General features: G+C 32.6%; 3 protein-coding genes across 4 annotated transcripts; all 3 read right to left on the reverse strand.

Moving 5' to 3' along the window:
* Positions 1-62: 62 nt before the first annotated feature.
* On the reverse strand, positions 63-1,721 carry LOC102617694 (F-box protein At5g49610-like). Of its 2 annotated transcripts, none has more exons than XM_006480832.4 (2): positions 1,520-1,721; positions 63-1,390 (listed from the first exon to the last, which is right to left on the reverse strand). In XM_006480832.4, exon 2 carries the CDS (start codon positions 1,385-1,387, stop codon positions 215-217), a length of 1,173 nt encoding a protein of 390 aa, XP_006480895.1. In that variant the 5' UTR covers positions 1,388-1,390; positions 1,520-1,721; the 3' UTR covers positions 63-214. The 2 variants fall into 2 exon arrangements, with proteins under 2 accessions (XP_006480895.1, XP_006480896.1); XM_006480833.4 differs by having other exon boundaries at positions 63-1,399.
* A 2,985-nt stretch (positions 1,722-4,706) lies between these two features.
* Positions 4,707-8,624, reverse strand: LOC102618151 (uncharacterized). The gene is made up of 7 exons (XM_006480834.3): positions 8,077-8,624; positions 7,332-7,508; positions 7,079-7,228; positions 6,790-6,891; positions 6,633-6,703; positions 6,458-6,525; positions 4,707-5,477 (listed from the first exon to the last, which is right to left on the reverse strand). The coding sequence occupies exons 1-7, from the start codon at positions 8,341-8,343 to the stop codon at positions 5,236-5,238; spliced, it is 1,077 nt and encodes a 358-aa protein (XP_006480897.1). The 5' UTR covers positions 8,344-8,624; the 3' UTR covers positions 4,707-5,235.
* Positions 8,625-17,913: 9,289 nt separating this feature from the next.
* Positions 17,914-23,547, reverse strand: LOC102618434 (BEL1-like homeodomain protein 9). Its single transcript, XM_006480835.4, has 4 exons — positions 22,159-23,547; positions 19,139-19,515; positions 18,929-18,989; positions 17,914-18,799 (listed from the first exon to the last, which is right to left on the reverse strand). Exons 1-4 carry the CDS (start codon positions 23,110-23,112, stop codon positions 18,266-18,268), a joined length of 1,926 nt encoding a protein of 641 aa, XP_006480898.1. The 5' UTR covers positions 23,113-23,547; the 3' UTR covers positions 17,914-18,265.
* Between the last annotated feature and the right edge of the window lie 899 nt (positions 23,548-24,446).

Raw genomic sequence — 24,446 nt, forward strand, 5'->3', positions numbered from 1 at the left:
AAAGAAGAAGAAGAATGTGCCTGGCATTAACAAATATGAATTAAATCAATTACTTCACTGAATAAAGGGAAAAATAAAAATTTGGCATTAATCATAGGAGCTTAATCAATACCATAATCAGTTTTGATGATATACAATAACATCAACAAAAGGAACAAATTTATACAGTCAAGGAAAAAAAAAAAGCCAAAACATCTGTATTCAATTCAGTTGATCAATCCCAACATATTAGGCTAGGAACATATGTGAATTTTGGTGAACCATCAGAATTTTCTTCCTGATGTTGACCCTTGAGGCTGTATGAACCCAATTTGCCACTAATCCTAACAATGAACTTCACTTCTTCTGTCTCATCAGCATCCATCACAAACAAAATACTGAACCTTTTGCTGAAATGAAATGGACTGCCAAGCTTTTGACCATTACATATATTATATTTCTTAATCCAAATATGCTCATCCCAATCTTTCAAGATCCAAATTCCAAGCTCATTCTGATCCTCAGGAATTGCAACACAAAGAGACCCTTCGACATTTTCCATCTGAAACATTTTACAATTTGCTGCGTAATTATCCCCAGGTTGGCATGGCAACTTTATCTTTTCCTTAAACTCTTCCCCCACAATATCCAACGCTTGTACATAAACCAGTCTCTCTTCAACACTGACAGTGATGTTGTGAGCTAACCAACACAACAACCCATTAACCAAAACTGTGTTAAACTCCCATTTCAAGAGGTGCTGAAACCGGGTTTCAACATTTCTCCAAACTGGGGACTGAGCCTCTTGACGATCATCACCATCCAACTCAATTACACAATACCTGAGAGCAAACTCAGGATTTTCATTTTGATAACAAAACCCTATGACCTTGTATTTCTGCAAGGCGGAGTCAAACACTAACTTATAAAACGTACGGAACGGTGCATAGAAAGGCGAAAAAGGCGTGACGCGCAATATCAGCTTAAGCCGTTGGGTCAAGGGGTTACAGACGTAAAGTTGGCTTTTGCTATAAGTAACACGAAAGAGAATCAACCCATCAAGAGAATCTAAAACAATGACATTGTCTTCACGTACTAAATTTCTCAAGGACAGCCGATGACTAGTCTTTGTTCTTATATCCAATGCAACAAAGTCTTGATGAGGGAAAACTCCTTGCAAAAGAATGACATCAAACCTTGATTTCCAATACTTCAAGTGGGCTGCCGAGAATTCACGACCGGAAATGATATATTTCCAGGACTTGCATACCCTTTTAAAAGAAACAAGATCCCGTGCCGGGACTCTGATCAGTATGTCGTATATGATCTCGTCAGGAATAATCGGCCCTGATTTGTTGTAATTCTTGCTTGGCTGATTCAGTTTCTGTCTCTTGTTTTTGGCCCCCATGCCCTGAAACAACTTCGTGGAAACCCAATTGTGAAAACTGTATGCTCGAGAAGCTACTAATTTGAATTGGAAAACTATAAATAAGAAACATAAATAAATTTGATCGAGAAAATTATTTAATATAAGACTCACTTGTTGTTAATCGGGCTCGGGAGTCCCGAGTCAAAAAGTAAACCCTTCCCAGTTGGTGTAAGGATTCTAACGTGTTTTGTTGTTTGGTCGGTGCGTCGTGATGGTCGCGGATACGGGTTTTGGAGATGCGTCGGTTCAAGGTATTTAGGTAATTTAACGCGTTTTAAATCAGAAATCAACTGAGCTGATTTTGTTGTCTAATCTCTGCTATCCCCAAACTTTATATAGCAAAGAAGTTCCTCGGCGGCGCAGGACTCTCTAATCCCGAGAGCACGTGGATAACGTAGAATAAACTTTTGTGGGGCCCACTTGTTAAGTTGCATTTGCGTAACTTGCAATCAGTCGTATTAGTACAAATATAACTAATATAATATACTAGAACTGGTCGGCCAGGTCATATTGTAATTCAATCCGGCTATAAGTTACTGTAAATATAACATTATGTAATAATCGTTGGATGAAAATTTAACGATTGTTGTACAATCATGTATGTTATATAATTATGTAATATAATAACCTCTGATTAATAATAATTATGCAAAAGTAAATGACAAGTTTTCCACATTTGCAGCCCATAGAATTTTTTATCTTAAGATGAAATGAGTGGAAACACAACGCGTACTTTATTTTATTTTATTTTTTTAACCCAAATGCTATCTTATTTTTTCAATTTTTTCAATATATAATGTAAATGAAACATGATAAATTTTATTAAGTTGATGTACCAATGATATTGTACCTTACATTATAAAGTATCTCCTTCTTCGGAGTTTAAATTCATCTAAAGATCGGATTAATAAAATCATAATAATAATAATGAATGGCACTCAAAACTCTAAGATTCGCACCCTATGGATCTCTGTTATTTCATAATTGGGTTATTTTTAGGGACCTCCCCTGAGGTTTGGTGTATTAACAATCTGATAGAAAGTATTCACGTAATTACAAAGACCTCCCCTGACATTTGTATTCTGTTAAGTGGACTGTTAGTTGACTATTGAAAATCCAAAAATACCCTTCCTGCCAAAATATTTCTTTATTCACTGATGAACTGATGGGTAATTCGTGCCAAAATCACAAATTACTTAAGAAGATGAAAATATCCATTGGATAAAAAAAATGAAATTGCTTAATAAAAAAATTGACATTGCATAATAATAAAAAAATTGACATAATGTGTGGCAGCATAGCTGCCTCCTGCATGCATATTATTATTGTGATTTTTTTTATTACAAACTACTTCATAACTAATACATGCCACAAGAGCAAAGCTATTAAAAGAAATGATTTTCATATTGTAAACTTGATAGTACAGGCGTTGGCACCGACCATAAAACCCATCTGATACCAATCTTTGCTCCATCCATATTTAAACCCAGATCAAGTAAATATTAAATTGGATTTCAGGTCCTGAAAATCCCACTCTATAATTGATATCTTCGAGTTTTGTTGGTGCCTCAAACCTGGATCTAGAGCATCATCTCTGTCATACTCGGAACACCTAAACTAATGGACTTGCTACAGCTGCTTATTCTTCTTCTGAAATGATGCACGCAGATAGATTACAGACTTTGAAATAAGAAATACAATAAACAACATGTAATCGAACTTAAGATTTCGGCAAACTTGTTTGAAAATTAGAATCAAACAAGGAAAATGGCAAGTCAATATTTTTTAATCTAGAAAAAGGGCAATTTCAAAGTTTATCACATGCCAAATTCATAGTCTTGCATCCACTATTTTCTAGTTTGAATAACAAACAAAAGCCTTAGACAAAAACACAGAGAACATCTCACATGGGAGCAAAAATTGTGTGTAGAACAATATACTTAAGTTACATTTTATTACAATCACATTATTTAGCAAATACAAAATTACCTTCTCAAAAAAAAAAAAAAAACACCACCACCAAATTATTGAAGGTATTACAACAATAAGGCAAAAGAACACCAAAGGCATGCACAAACCGAAACTAACACACAACTCAATTAGTGTCATGACCCCAAACTGAACAATCACATAAACCACTGTGGGCTCTCTAAAAGATTATCACATTATAAGCAAACTGAAACCCATCTTTGATGAACTACATCTAGTACTTACACATCTCTTAAATCATTAGAAAATTGCTCTTATCAGTCATTACCCAATAGTTTTTTTCAACTCAACACTAACAACCCCAGAGAGAAACAACATCCAGCACCATTTTCATTAATTAAAACAGACTTTCATTAATTAAAATAGACCCATTGTTATTTTTAATCAATAAAATAACAACAATATCTTGTAAGCCACTGATTCAAGCATGCAAGCTGCGTTTTCGAAGACTAACCTCTTCTTGCGATCTAATTCCAGTCACGATAGACGCTAGATGCCGGTAATACTCGCTTCTTGGAAGCTCTGGACCACCGCACGACGTCATCTTGTGCAGTAAATGAAAATAAATCAATGATTTCAGAAATTATTTGTGAGTTACAGACGCTTCTTCTCCATGGACGAAAATGATGGTGGGTTTTGTTCAAGTGTAAGCTGTGTTTACGAGGAGAAGTACACTTTGTGAAAAAATTTCAAGTTTACTTTTACTTGTTTACCCTTTTATACTGACGCTTACGTATTTTTATACTAACGTTAAGGGAGGTCGTTGTAATTAAATGAATACTTTCTATCAGACTGTTAATACACCAAACCTCAGGGGAGGTCCCTAAAAATAACCCTTTCATAATTGGATACTCATACTCCCTCTAGTCAGTGAATTTTGTCAGATTGATCAAGATAAGGGCATTATGGTACACGCAATTATCTGGTAACATTTGACAATTAAATAAGGTTGAAATATGGCACAATTTAGTGAGTTGAACTTTATTAGTTTTTAAAATTAATTAAACCAAATTACTTGCTGCCGTGGCTTGCAAATTACGTCAATTTTATCCTATATTTATATAATAGTTTTTTTTATCAATATTATTATTAAAAAATCATATTTACTAAAAACAACTAATTTTTATTTTATAATTACTTTTTTTTCCACAACTTTATAACAGCTCAATACCAATTTAAGCCTTAGTCCCCCAAGTATTTCTCCATGTTAAGGCAAATGGCATGCTTCAACGATGAACCCTCATTTAAATGAGACTAAGCTTATGGGGGCATTCAGTATTTCTTCAACCAAGATCCAAAAAGAATCAAATATAACAAATAATATTGTATTTCCTGAATCAAACTTACATAAATGTATCCTTACGGACTCAAAAGTGGAGGGCCAGAATAATACAACACATTTCATCTATGTATTATCTTTTTGTTGCTGTAGAAATCACGAGTTCACAAGAAAGGAAACAATAGAAGCCCGAATCCACGGCCTATAAAAGCAGGTATTTCAAGATATATAACAAAATTGTTAGGATGACATGATCGTCAATGAATGCTAACACATATGAAATGTCAGGACTCGAATCAGTTGAAACAGGATACACTTGATATCACTCTCGCAGTTCTAACCACCTATACATTATCCGACCGAAATGAAGGAAAAAGGGGAAATCATATAGTGGCAACGACAAAATTTACCACCATTGTTACTCTCAGCAAATGCCAGACATTTGTTCTAGCTGCCTAGTATATCCAAACTAACAGAATTTTCTTTCATGTCAAAGTGGGTTTAATAATTTATGAACTCATGGACATGTTATAGCATAACATATGCCGGCGATAAGTAACTAAAAACTGGTAGGAACACTTGATAAAAGCATCTTCAATGTCTCGTAAGTCATGAAAACAATGCCAACACCAGGAACCACCTTGTAATATTCTGGCAAAATGCCTCTATACAAGCCCTGCAGACCTTCAGACTGAATTATGTACCGAAAAGTCCCTAACAACCCATTATTGTAGACACGAGCTCGACCACCGGCCCCTTCTAACTGCATTCTTCTCCTCACAAGATCAATAGGAAAAGTTGCTGCAAATTATCAAAAGGATAGAGTTAAGTCTCAGCAAAGGACAGGAAATCTATCCAAATAATTTACAACACAATATGATTAGTATATCTGTACATGTGTGTGACACAAACACAAAGGAAGACAACATCAGAGCCTAATTATCCCCATATATAAATATATATTTCAGACAGTTGTGTTGCCTGGTAAGTTTCATAAAGCCCAGGTTGATCATTCCTAAAACTAAGGTTGCCAAGACTACAGGACATGGCAAACCATGTCATTGCAATCCAAAAATCACCCTAGGGCATCAACTATTCAACAAATATTTGTCATAATGCCAACTTTAAATTTAGATCACAAATTAGTACTATCACAGTACTATGGTGTAACGAAGATATGTCAAATCAAGAAATACATCCAACCGAAAGTTTTGATTCAAACAAAATGCAAAGTCTGCAGCTCAAATTTCCTGTCCATAATGAACATATCAATTAGAAACACGGAAGAGAAATTGAGCAAATAAGCCGATTATACATCTTTTAAAACTTAATCTCAACAAGTCAGTGGAAAGAAAACCTTTGAAAGCAACTAGAAATTTTCATGAAATAACTGACCTACAATTAAAAAAAGTAACAAAAAAAAAATAGTGCAACCCAATATTCAAAGTTATTAAAAGGCATCAGTTAGCAAAAAATTACAAAAATAGAAATCCTAAGCAGTGATATTAAGGGTATTAATTCAAAAAAAAAATCTATTCCAAAAAAATAAATAAATAAAATATCTATTTCTCAAATTTTGATGATACTGGCATGAGATAGAGAGCATAATTGATAGAAGCATAGAAAGAAAAATCAACAGCAACCATGAAATTTATGCTGCATAATCACAGTGGGAACTATTAATAAAACGTTGTTTTCCAGAAAACAAAGTAAATTCCTAGGCTCCTAGCTCAAATGATGAAAGAAGGATTGACTTTGAATGTCGTTCAAAAATGACTGACCTGTTGATGAGGCAATGCCTGAAAGACTGCCGCATGCAAGGCTGACCATGACAGTGGGATCATTGGGCCTGATATCAATTGAAGAAAAAGTTATAACAGGCTATTTCAATTAGCGCATGGACAGATACTAGGCCGATGACAGCAGATAATAAGACTCCAGTTTAATGGCCCTCACCTGTAAGACTGCCAAAAAGATCTGAGAGACTCATAGACAGAAAAACTTATTGCTATACTAGGTCCAACACCCTGCAATACATTAAGTGACAGAACAACATTAAAGACGGTAACACAAAGCAGGAAAAAAAAAATTGAGGAAGAACAGTAAAACATACCAATAATGTCGCTCCAAGTCCTTTATACAAGCCCAAAAATCCTTCTTCTCTGCAAATGGTTTGAAATGAATGCCAAATACCTTTGTAGTAGATTGCTTGTCTCTGCAAAGTGCCAAAACTATTTGAGTTAAGGACAGAGATTTTAAACTGGAAGCACAAATAACAAAACATGCCCAGATACTTTGATTTCATTGACCAATGAACCCGGAGGGGGGGGGGGGGGGGGGGCGGGGCAAAAAATGGACAAACTCAGACTATTACCCCCCAGTTCTAATTAACCAAAAAGTACCTGTGCTGCAAGGCGTGTCCTCACAAGATCTAATGGATATGTAGCAGATGCAGCAGTCATTCCAGCTAACCCACCGCCTACAAAGTGCACACCCAGATTGACGCTTGCACTTTCCCGATGATTATCCAAGCCAAGAACAGATTGCAAAAACTGCAAAGGGAGACATGAAATAATAATGAGCAATTTGCAATGAAAGTTTTCTTATCCTACTTTAACAGAAAATATAAGTTATTCAACAAGCAGGTACACTGACATTCTTGTAGTGCTCATAACAATAAAAGTTGACTGAAGAATAAGGAAGACGGTGTGCAATGGTAACCAGATTGCCTTTCCAAAATGCTCTAAACCCTTCTTCATTAGCTATACGAGAAGCCTCACGCAATATACTAGGCTTGCTCAAGGCAGCAAGATCTGAGTGCATACCTTGCACCTAATAAAACAAAGTAACACCCGCAGTCAAGAAAACTACAAGTTTAATGAAAAATAAAACGCTCTGCAAATAATCCATAATAATAAAACTAAGTAATAATCAGCATATGGACACTTCATGATAAATATCTCATCCAGATTGTATAGCACAGGATTACGAATTAGATTGGCTTATGGAATGCTAACTCTTCTGCTTGATGTAAAACATCTGCAATATTTTGACAGATTAAAAGTTTAAAACAAATTCATCTTCAAAGGAAAGGGTACTCATGGCAAGACGGAAACATACTATACAATCAAATACATTTCATGACTGATGTAAATTTATTTTTTATAATTTTTTTCAAGTTCCTACATTTATACGAAAAAAATAAGTGCATGCAAATTTCTGACATTCTATTCAAAAAGTACTACTAACAAAGTAATAGGAATTAAAAATTACAGAAATAAATCAAATTAAACTACCCAAAAAAAAAAAACTCTGGCTTTACACACACATACAAAAATAAAAATAAAAATAAATGAAAAAGCAGCAAATCCAAGCCAAAAAACAAAAAACAAAAAAAAACCTGGAACAGAATAGTAAGCCGAGCGAGAGGTGCTGTACAAGTCTTGCTGAAAGCACCAGCAATACCACCGGCAAGAAGCTGCTGCACGGTTCCAATCTGAGCTTGATGCTGATTTAACGACCGTTTTGGGACACTTAAATTATGTTGCGGTTGTTGCGGCTGCTGCAAGAATTTTCTAGCGCTAGCGTCAACAACGCTGCTGTGAGCTGTATTTAAAGCCCTTTGGCCTCCTTCAACAACCACACCAACTCTCGCTTCCATGTTCATTGGTAATGAAAAATAACAAAAAGCTCCAAACTTTCTTAATCTAGAGAAGAGTTTGGGTTCGATCTCACATGGGTTATAACAATGAATTAAGAATTTTGTGATTTGGGTTTTAAACCCTTGAAGAAACCCTAGAGAGGAGAAAGGTTTGTATGTGCCTATCCTATTTAATTTAGGGTTTTTGTTTGTGGTTTAAAAACTGGTTGCTTGAGTTGTGGTGAATCAAAGCGTAGATGCGTTTGGCATTTGGAATATTATTTTTATCTGCGTGCTTTGGACGAAAGTTGCCACTTTGTCATAAATTCTTTTCTGTTTGGATTCTAATTAGCTATTTAGCCCTCAGCCTTTCTTTTTTCCCTTTTTTTCTTTTTCCATAATGTGCTTAATATTTATTTTTTTTAAACATCTTTTGCTAGAAGGTTTTCTACAGTCATCAAATTGTATTTTTGAGTATTTTTCTGATTTAATGAGAGTTAATTATTCAAAAAATAAATTATATATATTTTGTTTTTAAAAAAAATGTGTGTGTGAGTAAAAATAGATGAAGGCCTTGTCCTAGTGGTAGGCTAAGTTAAAGACACAAGTCTAAGTATTTACAAATACTCAAAAATATCTTTTCTCCTATAAAATAAGTAGGATAAAATGTTTCTTCTATTCGAGTTGATCTCAATAAATTTGTTATTTTTTCGCTATAACATATCAAGGCAAGACTCACCAGTGTTAAATTTATAATATTAAAAAATATTTTTCAAAATTAAATATGATAAATTTTTTCTATAATACTTGCATGTATTAGTATATTTTTAATATGATTAACGAATAAAATATTCAATTAAAAATTCCCAACTCAATAACCCTAATGAAAGATTTAAGTTACTTAACCTTGTCATTTGGTATTTTACAATTCTCAAAAATCTTTAAGAGGATAGCTCACGTCAATAAAAGTGAAAACACTAGATTTAAGACTTGTATGCTCCTCATATTAATTTTAGAAGAATTTATTTAATTTATACTTGTGCGAGAGTAAGGATGGCAAAAGGCGGGTTTGAGCCGAGCTTTTTCAAGCTCAGGCCCAAACTCACTTAAAGTTAAGCATAAGGGGTTTGGGCCAGACTTGAGATTTTTTTTTAATTATTATAAATTTGAAATAAATTAATGACCAACAAATTATTATAATTATAGATAAATAAAAATAAATAAATATTTCAAAGTAAAATAATAAATAAAACAAATAAAAGCTTATAAATTTTTTTTTTAATACTGGATTCTCTAATTCAAAATTTTTTTAATTAATTAACACATAAGTAGGAGTTTAGTATCATAATTTTAACTTTTTTTAATCATCATTAATTTATAAATTAAGAATTTAAGTTTTCTTGTTTTATTTTTAAGTTACTTTTTAATTTTAATTATATTATTCTAATTTATAAATTTATTTTTTAAAAAATTAGTAAGCTTGGACCTGACCCGGGCTTTTTTTTCTTGAACTCTTGTCCAAGCACTCATGTGTGAAGGCTGGGCAAATTCCGCAGGCCTGGACCTGGCCGGGCTTTTTTACCCACCCTATGTGAGAGTGGAACAAGTATGTAACATAAGCATAAATGATATTTAGTCATTTCAATATGAATGAAAAAAAAAATTTCATGTAAATAGATAAACTATGTAATTTCAAAAATATAAAGTCAAGATCTAAATGTTATTATCCGTTTGGGAATCAAAAGTTACGTCTAGATTAAATTACATTCAGCAAACCCATGATTTGTCATTCATGGATGACAACTTAATTATTTCACATATTTTAACTTTTTTAATTTTGAATAATAACTCAGGAGTTTCTGTATGCAGTAGCAATGCCACGTTGAAGCTAGCAAGTTGAAGCCCCTGCTTGACTTTTCAGAACTTATAAAATTTATTTTAATATTTGTCATTTTGTCCCATTTTTAATTTAATTTAGCATAAAAGCTCCATAAAAGTATAAAAATAACTAAATTATTGGGTATTTATTTTCACCTCTCTAACCTACAAAGAAATATTATTATTTTAAAATCCTTAAGGTTCTAACTCTCCTAGCACAAAAGAACAAAACTACTTATGTACTTAGTTTTATTTAATTGATTTTTTTTCAATGGGTCTTATGGCCCTTGAAAATCAATTTAATGTTTACATTATGCACGTGAGTTCTAATAACAAATTTTCAGGATTGAAAGAGATTAAAGAGCTAATAAGAAAAATAATTGATACTAAAAAGAACAAACTATATTTATTAATTTATTTACTAATGATATCAATATTGATTTTACCAATTGCCACACTATACTAGAAATGACAATTTTAGCTATGAATTTTGTGAATCATCAGTGAAATTGAATGGGAGAAATTAATTGTATGAATTAAAAAAAAAAGATATATTGATGATGAAAACACGTCAATAATACATATGAATGTATTAAATTAAATATATTTAAAAAAATTATTTTATTTATTGACCATTTTTAAATTATATTATTGTTTGAACTTAGCACCTATTAAATTGAATTACATCGATGCAACATACCATGATCCTAAAAGTGATATTACTTCATAGTTTTTATAAACACGACCTTGAGTATTAATTAACTCATAGAATAATGTAAATAGATCTTAATAGATATTTTAGGGTGGTTGTAAACTTATAGTCGACCGAGCAGATAGAGTAGGGTTAAAAAAAAAATCTTACATAAATAAATAGTAATAACTTTTCAATGAACTTAAAAGCATCTATTAATATTTATGTACAAGTAAGATTTAGCTATTTTTTTAATCAGTATTTATTAACTGCTCATAACTCCTAAATTTTACTGCGAAAATCTCAAATCCATAGAAATCTTAATCCTTTCATCTCAACCTGGCGTTTTACACATTGTAGCTGTTTGTTGAATTTTTTTAATTTTATTTTTTGTAAGTAGCTGTTAGTTGAAGTTGAATGCATTTTTATCACGATGTAAATGTAGGAGAAAGACCAGGCACAGGTTCCAATTTCCATGTTGTGCTTTCTACCTTTTGATATACAAAACACGTGCTGTTGACAGATCCGCGGAACAGCATTAAAATTTATAAGGGTAATTTTTAAAAACCTCCCATGAGGTTTGGGCTTGTTACAAGTAGATGGTGAGAATTAATTTATTTATAAAAAACCCCATACTGTCAGTTAATTTTAACATTGACCGTTAGTTGATTGTGCAAAGACAATATTACCCTTAATAATAGTTTGTAGATAGAAATAGCTAAAAAAAACCAAAATTATTGGCTATTTTACCCTCTTTAAATTATTGATATTTTTTTAAAATTCCTACAAAAAAAATAAAATTAAAAACTTGAAAAATCCTCTTTAAATTATTGATATTTCCTTAAAGTTCCTACAAGAAAGATAAAATTAAAAACTTGAAAATGAAATAGTCATAATCTTTACCTATGATATTGTAAATCTTTGGAATTGATAAGGATAAAATTGTCAAAAAATAAGATTTGTGCTTTTCGCGCCAACAATTTTAGTTTTTTTTTAGTTATGTTAGTCTACAAACTATGGTTAAGGGCAATATTGTCTTTACACAGTCAACTAACGGTCAATGTTAAAATTAACTAACGGTAGGGAGTTTTTTACAAATAAATTAATTCTCGTCATCTACTTACAACAAGCCCAAACCTCAGGGGAGGTTTTTAAAACTTACCCAAATTTATAATTTGGGTCAATCAATTTGTAGACACTGGACAGGCAATGGCATGTGACATGAGAGAAATTTCTTGCTCCATTTCGTCTACGGCCTACCTAATTAACTACGTCCCCAAAAAAAAAAAAATAATAATTACGATGAATTCAACGTTTATAGTTGTTTTCTTTCTTTTTTTTTAATTATAAATTCCAGATTATTTTCTCACCAAATGATCATTTTTAAAATACTCTCTGAATCATGGGCGAACCCAGCCCTTAATATTACCCTAAGCTAAACTAAAAATTTTATATTTTTAAGTGAGCACAAACATTAATAAGTAAAAAGAAGTATATCAAATAAGGGTGACACGAAAAACCTATAAATATGTATTATAAACAAAAATAAATTTACAAAAAAAAGTAGAAAATAAAAGATAATTCAAATATAAAAAAAAATTATTTTTCAATTATGAAATCTGGCCTTACGACCTATAAAAATATGTAATTATATAAGAATTAATAAATCAATTAAGAAGATAGAATAAATCAATACATGTAATTATAATCAATTAAAAATTACAAGTAGAACTTTTATGTTTGAAAAATACTTAATTACTAGGCTTAAATAAATTAAACAATAAATCTATTCATCTTTTTAAATTATAAAAATATTATTAGTCAAAAGTTTTAATAATAAGTTAAACTTAACCTAGCAAAAAGGTATTCGCGTGCCGTTATTTCTTTACCAAGCACTCTAACTCTCTTTAAAAAATTAGATGCTGATGATTCTTTCTTTAAAATCTTCTCAAAATACTCAAATTTTACTTTCTAACTTATCCTCTTAGTTAATGTAACTAATAAATAAAATCTCAATATTCACTTAAAAAATTTATGAAATTGTTAATAATTATTACACTATATTTTTTTAGTACTTTTAATATTAATGACGATGTTATATTATATTTACATACTTTTTTCAATTAAAATTTTTAAAATTATATTAAAGCGGTAATAAAATTTTAGACGCCTAATGTTTTCAATCCATTCAATAAATATATAATTTAATCATTTTTAAAGAGTCATTAATTTCAAACGGAAAAAATATAATTGGATTAGGGATGTATCTGAAAACAAAATAAAAACTCTATTATTGTATGCAATTGATGAAAATATAAGGGTAACTGAATTAGGGACATATATGAAAACAAAATAAAAACTCTGTCCTTGTATAAAATTAATCAAAACATAAGGGGTTTAAATAATTTTTCTGGACTAGACCGGGCTACAGCCCGGTGTAGCCCAGCTGTAGGTCTGCCACTTCTCTGAATTATGATAAATTTTAATTCACTCTCATTTTTATTGAAAAGATAAAAGAAAATTCGAGATGGATTGATGAAATTTGTTTTAATCTTTTAATAAAAATAAGAGTAAACTAAAATTTACAATAGTTAAAGAGTTATTTTGAAGATTATCCTCTCAGGTAATTTAAAATTAGCCTTTAAAAATTAATATGTATAAAATTAACCTTTAAAAAAAATAATATGTATATTATATTAAGAATCAATAGTTATTGTTAGATACAAAATTTTTATTGACAAATGTATAGATGAACTTTTTTCTTTTTTCAAACATTTTAAACATATCTTTTTTTTTCTTCCATAAAACTAAAATTTTCATTTAATCAAAGACAAGTTCCAATATAGTAGCACATTTGGCTAAGACATACAACTAGTACAAATGATATTAGTAGAGAATCTATTTTAAGTAAATGATTATATTTTTAGAAGAAAAAAAGTAGTCCCCTAGAGATGCTTGATGAAGGATACCACTCCCATTTATATTTCAATAATTTTAGGGTTCACAATATTTAAATTTTAACTTGAATTCCAATATCATATGTTACCCATTTATTAAATGATAGATTTAATAACTTATAAAATTACTGAATTATTATCTAATGAATAAATATCACATCAATTGATATTTAAATTGAGACTTGAATCTTGGGATAACTGGTATTACTCTTTATTATACTCTCCATCTTAAAATAAAGAGTGCTAGGGATAGCCGCTAGCATCACTCAATCGTATAGTCGCTAGCCTTGCATCAAGCCACGTGTACTTTTATTTATTTTTTGTTTTGCAATAAATGTATTACCATAAGATCCTTTCCTTACCAATTTATTTAAAAATTGTCATGGGCTCCCTTCATTCATTTATGCACATTCTCTCTTAAAACACGGCACACACTCTCTATCATAATACAAATAAAACACACTTTTCTCTCAAGTCAAAATTCAGAGAGAGAGAGAGAGAGAGAGAGAGAGAGAGAGAGAGAGAGAGAGAGAGAGTGGCTACTATCACTTGTAAAATTGAATTCACAATTCTAATTTTGTTAGATACCAAAATTAATTAATGATTTTTAATCTTCAGATTTTTTTCATTTTTTGAATTGATTTCCACAAAAAAAACCACAAATTAAAATCTTAATAAATAATTTTTAATTTCATCGTTCATATCTAAATTCTCTCAGTGTTTTTTTTTTCAAAGTTTTACAAATAAATTCTAGTTTATAAATTTGTTGAGATTTATAAGTTTATAAATTATATATTGCTGAGAAATTTTGAATCTGAAAGATGAATTAAAAAATCATTTATTAATTTTTCAATTTGTGTCTTTTGTTATGGAAATTAGTTTTTAAAAAAATCTTAAGATTAAAAATCAGTAATCAATTTTGGTATGTAAATTTGGAATTAAATTTTACAAGTGACAGTACTCTCTCTCTCTCTCTCTCTTGATTTGAGAGAAAATTGTGTTTTATTCATATTTTGAGAATGTGTTTGTGTGCGCGCAGTATTTTGAAAAAGAATGTGCATAAATGGACGAAGGAAACCCATATCAATTTTGAAATAAATTGGAAAAGAAAGGCTTTTATAATTAATATATTTATTTTTAAACAAAAAGCACGTAAAAGCACACGTGGTTTGACACAAGGCTAGCGACTCTAATAGTGAGTGATGCTAGCGACTGTCGCTAGCACTCCTCTCTTTAGATTTAGTCTTTCCAACTGATACATGAATATACAAAAGAAATCTTCACCATTACATACAAAAATAGTAAATACAACCATAAACACTATAAATTTAGATCTAGAGTAAATTACTCACCATAGGAAATAACCATCTTCAATCTTCATACATACTGATGGAATTCCAATTCGTCTAAAACTAGAAAATATAGAGAATGAAGACTTTTACAAGAAAAGCCTCTTCAATCTTACTTCTCTCTTTTCTCTCACTCTGCCAAGCTCAGCCTCCTATCCGGAAAACAATCAATTTTAGCATCTTTCCGACGAAAATCTTTCAGTTTTGTTAATTAATTATAGCTTAACGATATTTCATTCCCCAGATCATATAAGCAGGATTCGAATCATATATCTTATATTTTAAAAACATTAAGTGCCTGTTTGGTATGACTTATTTAAGAGGTATAAGTGCTTATTTAATCTCATAAGTACTTTTTTAATTTTTTTATGGTGTTTGGTTATTTTTTTAGTAGAGTTTTTTTAGTTTAAATAAGCTAATTTACCTCTACTAGTAAAAGCCCAAAATTTGAGCTTTTGGAAGTAGAGGTTAGAGAGCTTTTCTAACAAATATATAATATAAAAAATATCACACAATTTAATTGTTCAAAAGTTTTTTTTTTATTGACAACCAAACACCCAATGACTTTTGTCCAAAAGCTCTATTGGTATAGGCTCTACTATTATAAGCTTTATTTAGTAAGCTGTACCAAACGGAGCCTGATACATATTATAATAAGGTAATAATAACAGTGTTACCCGACATTACATTTCTTTTCTTTTTTTTAATGTAATTTCTCCGTTCAAATAAAGAATAATGGGGCTGTGAAATTAAAATGTATATTATCATCACTCCATGGATCATAGCGGCCCAAATCCTCAAGAAGGATTTGGAAGGAATTTGTAGTTCCGTGCCCAAGTTCTTTTAAGATTATTCACTCTCAGCAGCCCAATATCCGTTTGGAACAACCCACTGAGTTTTTAGATTTTGAGAATTTACTCTGAAAAGGATATCATTCCCTTTCGGTTATGGCTAAATGGGTATCTGCAAGACAGCAACTTTCAGAGCTAAAGTAACACTTTTAAATCTGCAAAGCATTTGCTCTTTCCCCTTCAACACTCTCACTCATCCTATGTATTGATGAAGAATCAATGTTAAAAAGAATATGATCCTAAGAATAAACAAAGTAGAGACACACAGCCATCCATGCAGTTATTTTAATGCAACAAAACTTAGTTCTGATTCCCACTGCAAAAAGCTGAAGAAGTAAAGGAGCCCAGAAGGAAAAAAAGAAACACTTCTTTTGAGATTGGTCTCTTCACAAATTCACGAGCCTGCTCGTGTTAACCACACTCCCAGTCCCAGTATCTCCTAAATGGAATATTATATATACTCATTTAGTACTAATGAATTCATACAAATCACTAGTCCCTGCTTCATGAACTTTTTCCGATGCTGCAGAAAATATATGGCTGCTTTTCTCATAAGAATATATAATAAGTTGAGAAAAAAAAAATGTACCAAAATAATACAAGAACTGTTCACCAACCTTTTGCCTTCATGACAATTCAAACAATAATCAATTTAACAAACTAACGCATCATCCAATTGAGTTTGTAGCCCAATAGTGCTCATGCCCTCGAGATCAACATATGTTGAGGGTATGAATTCGAGTCTCATGAAATTCATTCTCTTTGTTGGAAAATTTTTGAGATGAAGTCTCTCTCAATTTGATAAAGTCAAAGCATGCTAAATGGAACTGTCCTTCAGGAAAAATACCACCCCACAAAGACATTTTCTTGGTGTAAAAATGAGTCACTCGGTGGCCTATCCTCCAGAATGCAATTACCTGGTTGGTTTTGGACGAGTGTATTCCTGTATACAAAACTCTTGAACAACTGCATAACAATATATCTCAGTAATATATAGTGAGAGTGTTTTCTTATCTTTTTATTCATCTCTACTGCCACCACTATCAAGCTTATTAAGCTTGTTTTATATAGCTCAAATCATAACCACCACCATTAAATCATCAACAAATTTGATATAAATGTCACTATATTGATATTGTAACTTTCAAAACGGTGGAAATGAATACGTAACAATTTCAATTTTTTGTAACTCTCATCTCATAATTCAACATTAATGGTTAAACAATTATTGTATATTTTGAAATACTATAATAAAATTTCTAACACTCTTAGAATAATAATAATATATATCTACCCCAATACTAATGGGAGCAAGGTTCCAAGTTTTATGTTCATGTATAACATGTGTACTTGAATTTCATATAATCCTCACTTGTAACGTAATTTTTTAAAATAAATACACATATGTCATAATATAATTTGCTTGTTATATATCTAACATGATATCTCCAATGTATTCCAAAATTCTCATTAGATAGACCAAGTTTTGGCAAACTCATGGACTGTACTACAAATGTCTCTATCTATAATTCTAGTAGATTTAGATAGTATTAAATTTTGTGGATCGTTACCCAAAAACCACATACTACAAAAGCGTACTAACACTGCTAAGTTTCTTGTTTTGCCTTTTATTAGAATCAATTACACTTCATCAAGGCACGACCTAGGATAATTAGTCGCAAAAAATGTTGCCTAATCCCATTTAATGTCACATTCTTGAACATAACCTGGCGGCTGCCCGGCATTAATAGAATTAAAAAAAGAAAAAAAAAATCCAAGACGGAGCCCCCAAGAAGTAACACAACTCACCGAGAATTTTCGGAGAAAGGATTTGCAATTTTTGACTCATTCGTTCATCAGGTTACTCTCACTATCCGCAACTCTATAGCAAAAACTTTCATTCCAAGGCTTTGATTCAAATTGAAAACTACATTCTAAGGCCACACTAACCTTGATCTGTTTGGCCTCAACATGTACCAATTCTTAACCAAATAAATTATAAATTTACAGAAAATTTTTACACCAATCATTTTATGTCATAGGCACCTATCAAGGGATCATATACACTGAACTTAACCTTCTTATATCCTTGGAGCAATCATTTCGACCACTCTATTTTCGGCCTTGATTTTGGTTGTCCCCATAAAGCACATCAACACGAAACAGCTTTGGACATATATCCAACATTATAATGCCCAGACACCTTGTAATCCAAAGATAAAATCAGCCAACAAAATCATGTAACAGCTGCCCGCCGATAACATCCCGACCAAAAATCCGACTTTGGGCTTCATAACCACTCAAAACAAATCCCTCACTGCTTGTCTCATGGACAAGGCCAAATCGTTGAGCTGCACTTATAGGATAAGGCTCTGACAAGCCAATTCCATTATTCTGATAAAGACCTAGTGTTAAGGAAACACCACTATTTCCACCAGCCATGCTCACACCAACACCAACATGTGGATGGTTTGATAAGCTGTTGTAAGACAAGTTTGGTGGTTCCTCGTTGCCGACAGGTATATCAGGGAACTCATCTCTGGAGCGTTTGGATGGGGTCTCTTGCACCCTTTGGGTGGAGGTTGATGGGTTTTCTGATGGAAGTGAATTTGATGAAGGTAGATGATCACTTGATCGGTTGGCACTTTGTTCCTCTCTTTGGGTAGCTTTTTGACCTTGCCGTGTTTCTAGCATGTGTATCTCTTCTACCATTGGCTTCCAAAGCCTTACTCTAGCATTGATAAACCAATTAGAAACCTGTTTCACAAATGATATATCATCAGACACTGATTAGTGCTGCCCTAGTATTCATAGGAACATGAAACCTCATGTTCATTTTATAAATGAGGAAATTGCAATCATAGTTAAATGACAAAAATGACACACCTGGCTCCGTGATAGACCAGTTTGTTTTGCTAACATTAGCTTTTCTGTATCAGTAGGATAACTGTAAGGTCAAACAACAGCCACACCCACACGTGAGTCAAACAAGGAAGAATTATGCCTTTCTATTCCATTTAGAAAAAGCATAACAAGTTACACGCAACATTTCCTAGCAACACAATATAAGAGGACCAGTGTTATTGAAATACTTACGGATGTAGGAAGTGTTCAAACAGCCAAGCCCTGAGAACAGTGACGGCACGCTCAGGAAGCCCCCTTTGGGGTCGCCAAACAGGTTGGCTTTGGCGCTCAATGAATCCAGAATTAAGGACAGGTCTATGGCCATAAGGACCTCTATCAGTGCTTCCAAATGTTGAAGCTTCATCTTTCCCACGGTTTGCTTGAATTTGAGCTTTATTTGTGAACTGAAGCTGGTCTGTAATTGCATTTTTCAAGGACCTGAAATGTTTGGACATGGCTTTCAAAGCCAGGTTTGCAAATGGAGCTGCATTGCCAAGCCCAGCAACATACTCAAAAGATGCCACCGCTGCTTGCATCTGCTGATAGTATTGCTTGTACCTCCTGTATACCTAAAGCAGCTAAACGTGGTAAGAATCATACAAAATTATACAGGACAGAAATCCCATTCAGTTGGAATTAAGTTACACAATGCAAACATCCGTGTACAGGAGGATAAAGCAATTAAGTTACACGATGCAAAAATCAGTCCACAAGCAGATTGCAGCATTGATACACACATCCAGCAAAATGAGCAAAAGAAAGAAATTTAGTAGATTCACATGCTCACAAGAATAGGGACTGAACAAAGTTAAATTCTCTATTAATAAGGAAAGGACAAGCATAAAATTTCAAGATTACTTTATTTTTCACCCCCGAGGCCCCTAAGCATTGTAATGAAAGAAAGGAAAGCAATCAAAATGAAGATCAAAATCATTGACCTCATTCATCTACTCAATATATCATTATCATCATACTAAGAGTGGCACTGTGGGTGGCGGTGGTCAGTTCTGCGATTCACTCATCATGGATTAATGAGGGAAAATAACAATATGAATTCACACCAGACCTTCTTAATCATTCCATATTCAAGTATTTCGTTTGAAGAATCTAGTTGTAGAGAAAGATGGTACTTGAATTGCATTAGATTTTCAAGTTATAATGCCTTACTGATTTCAAGGACAGTGGTACTAACTATTTTATACATGCTACGGGAGTACAGGCAGCATTTAGGATTTTGATATGACTTTGATCACTGAGGCGACCAAAGATACACTTGCAACTTTATGATATTCCAAGACAAACCAAATGGCATTCCTTAGTGCATGTAAATGTTCTAACTTAAAATATCATATATACCCCAAACCAAACATTGTTATTATACTTGAAGATGAACACTCCTTTTTTTAATTTCTTTTTATAACAACAGATATAAAATTAAAGCAAAGTGACACCAATTCCTAAAGGGAGATAATCGGTAGCCCAAGTTCTGAATACGATGGAGTAAAATGAGTGCTGTGATTATTTAACAACTGAAAAATTTTTTGGGCTTGCATCTTACTCTCACGTTTTGATCCTGCGCTCAGTTAACTAATTAGTTTCTTCAAGACTTAGGGTTTCATTACCATGCATCTAGGAAGATGACAACCATTAAGTTGGCCAAACCAGATACAATCTCATTAAAATTGTAAGGAACTCATCTACAAAATGATGCGTAATCTACATGTATTGAACTAAGCAACAAGTTCTCAATTATAATCATATCAGAAGAAGCCAGTGCTTTAAGGAGCAAAGCCAAAACAACATTAATGAGTTATTAGGAAACAACCAATTAAGACTGCTCAAATATTATATATGAGTTAAATAACACACTATGGTACATTATCAAACATTGTCAATTTCAACCCATTTGTATGATGTGTATACATAATTATACATTTCACATGCAATAAAATAGCACTTGGAGGTTCTGATTTCCTTTATCTTTTTCAACTTGTTCCAGTCCCAAGGTACTGCTTATGTTGTGTCAAATCATTCAACCTTAGGCAAGACTCGTAACTGCTGTTGTTCCCCCATCTGACTCCCTCTAGTCATAAGAGAAACTATATTTGTGGCCAATAAAATCCCATGACTCCACTTTCCCACTTCAGGATATAGCAATAATGTGTAACATAATTGCAAAGCATTTGAGAAAGGAAGATAAATTGCAGTCTTGTCAACTTCTCAAAAGCTATAATACTTAAATAAAATATCAATATTATCAAAAATAGCCAAATGAATCAATTCAACCTCTTCAAAGATATCTCAGTCAAAACTGAGCATGGTCAATCATTCAATGCACAATCTTTTCTTAAATGGATGATGGATCTAAAGGTATGGAGGGACGATCAATTTCAACAATCAAGAAGGGAAATGAAAAAAGATTAAAGAAAAAATAAGTCACACAAGGAAACTTCACATGTATAACCCTTTTTCAAATACCTTTTGAGAGGCCAGATTCACATCTCAAACTAGATAATTTAACAAGTTAGCAATTAGAAAAATTGAATTTAACTAAGGACTATCCAACAAAAAGGCCAGACACCTTGTCATGTACTCATTTCTTCTTCTTTAGGTTAGGAATACCAATTATGCTTTCCACAAGCTTTTTTCTAGTATAAATCTTTTCAAATGGATTCCTTCAATCACTTTATGCACATTAGGCTCCAAACTTGGCGACATTATCACCTAATAGAGCTCTTTCTATGGCTGTCAGACACTTTATAACACTAATAGTTGTGCATATATTCCCTACTATATCACCTTTTACAAAAAGATGATTTTGTAATCGAGGATGGCATTTACTCCCCAGCCACATAAGAATCTAATTCAGATAGATTAATTATGGTAGAGGAAGCCATAAATTAGACAATCTCTTAAACAAATCACCAAAAATTGACATGCTTTATTGCAACCATGCATCACAGCCGATTGCATGCTGGTTCAAGAATCAAGTACTGGCCTAACACATTAAATAATCATTTATTATTTTTTTAATATTAGGACAAGTTATGAAAAATTATAGCTTCTACAGTGACAAAATTAAGCACGGACCAATCAACAAAGCAAACAATAATCAACAAAGAAAAATATCAAACAAGCTAAAAATGCAATGAGAGGGGACAGGAGAGACAATGAACAGTGAAAATCAAAGTAGAGGACTTAAGCAAGCAAACCTCATCAAGCATTGAAATTAGCCTTGACTTCTTTCTTCGATTGTCACTCCCGTCTCCATCATCAACAACAATTCCACTGGCGTTCAAATTCACCAATGGAGGGTCCATCAAAGAAGAATCAACAGTATAATTTTTCTCAGCAAAAACTCCCTGACCCACATCACAAAACTCTTCAAGCAACTGCTGAGCAGGTTTCAAGAATCTTGATCCCTTCAAAATCGAAGCATATCCCGTAAATGGCCCAAAGGGAAGTGATGAAGTGCTTCTCGAGACCTCATTCGAGGTCGAGCCTGATGCTCCGGCAGCAACAGTGCTGCTGCTTGGAACTACATATCCAGTGCTTGTAACTCTATGGTCTCCATAAATAGCAGAGCCATATCTTTGAAGATTAAGCTCCAGAGGGAGACTGTTGTTCTGAGTAGTGTGATGAGAAGATAGAGATAAAGCTAACGGTTCTGGTTTAAACAAAACAACTTCACTACTGCCTTCACCACCATTATAGGATTGATCAAAGTCTCTGAGCTGGTTTTGAAGATTATGTGGAGCAGTAAAAAGAAAGGGGTTGTTGTTATTGTTAATATCAAGAATGGAGCTAGGGTTTAAATTATGCAAAGTTGAGTGTGGATCCAAATAAGGATGATGATTATGATGTGATGAAGTTGAAGCACCACCAACAAAACCCATCAAATTGACACCTTCTTCTTTAACAACACAAACTGGGTTCGTTGCTTTATTATCTTGTTGTTGCTGATGCTGAAACTCGTGGGCAGTTAACAAATCTGATGAAGAAAGAAGTGAGGAAGCATCATACAAAGGGAGTAACCCAGCTGCAGGTGCGGGGGCTGATGAGGACGATTCAACACAAACTACAGATGGATGGTTTTGAGCCACAATTCGTAGCTTATCTCTTCTGCTTTGTTGTGGGACATGGTAGGGCTCAAAACCCTCTGCCATAACAAACCCTGATCAAATCTTTAACACACCACTTACTTCTTCTAAAGAGACATAGAGAGAGAGAGAAAAAAAAAAGGAAAAGGAAGGGAAGAACGAAAGACAGAGTGGGTTATTAAAGAAAAGAAAATAGATAGATAATACTTAGAGATGGCGAAAGAAAGGGAACAGTGAAAGAGATGTGGTTATGATGATCTTATTTCAGAGGCTGAACTGAAAATATGGCAGAGATACGTGATGAATGAAGTGAACCACGCATCTTCATAACACAGCACAACACAACAACACTTGTTACTTTACTTCTATCAGTCACACTCACTCGCATACTGCGTACACACAACACAATACAATTACATATATAAATGAATAAACAAACCAAAATCTTGGTTTCTTCACTCCTATCACTCACACTTGTTACTTTACACAAACTCTTGGTTTCAGTTGGGCGCTGGAGATGAGTGATGAGAGATAGAGCATAGGGTTTCGAGCGACCGGGTAAAAGCACCGGCTATATCCGGTAATAATTGAACTAGAACTGTGCTGCTGATATTTCTGACAGGTTTTGGGGGCTTTTGTCCTTTTCTCTTTTATATATATATATATATATATATGATTTTGGGGGCTTATTTAATTATTTTAATCAATTAATTGGAGTTAAAATTGTGTTATTATGTGAGAAGGGGATGTGATGACGCACGTGAGCTAGTAGAACAGGCAAACAGAGTGTGATGAAAGAAAGGCTGATGACTGATTGAGTTTTGCCGTTCTCAACACTCATCCTTCCCACTTTTGATTCTCGGTTTACGAGGTTCTTTTCTTTTAGTTTATTGTTATTTTAATTAAGAGTATTTTTTATTTTGTTTATTTATATCAGCATACGTATTCTGTAATCCGGGTGTTCTTTAATTTCTGTTTGATACGGACGGCCGTAGTTATTAAAAAAAAATGTTAAAATCAAATTTGTTAGTATTGAAAAAGCATGACGGTAATAATTTTGATTAAAATAATAACGATTTTAATTTTAAAAGTTTAAGTGTGAGGTAAAATTAATATAATTTTTAAGTTTGAGTTACATATATTTATCAAATATTTTATTTTGGTAATTTTTGTCCGCCCATAATATTAAACGGGATCTTAATTACTTAATTACATGCATAATTATTTTCATTTCATATCATGTAGAACCCCTACTAAAACTAATATTTATTCTTTTCCCTATAAGTTTTCTTTTTGTGAGCTGCTGTTTTTTTTTCCTTTTCTAAAGAATTAGGCAGATGAAAAATCTTAACATTAAATACTAATCATTGTCCTTTATTTTGACTTAAATTCAAGTGACT

Source organism: Citrus sinensis, chromosome 6 (assembly GCF_022201045.2).
Source record: "Citrus sinensis cultivar Valencia sweet orange chromosome 6, DVS_A1.0, whole genome shotgun sequence".
NCBI lineage: Eukaryota > Viridiplantae > Streptophyta > Magnoliopsida > Sapindales > Rutaceae > Citrus > Citrus sinensis.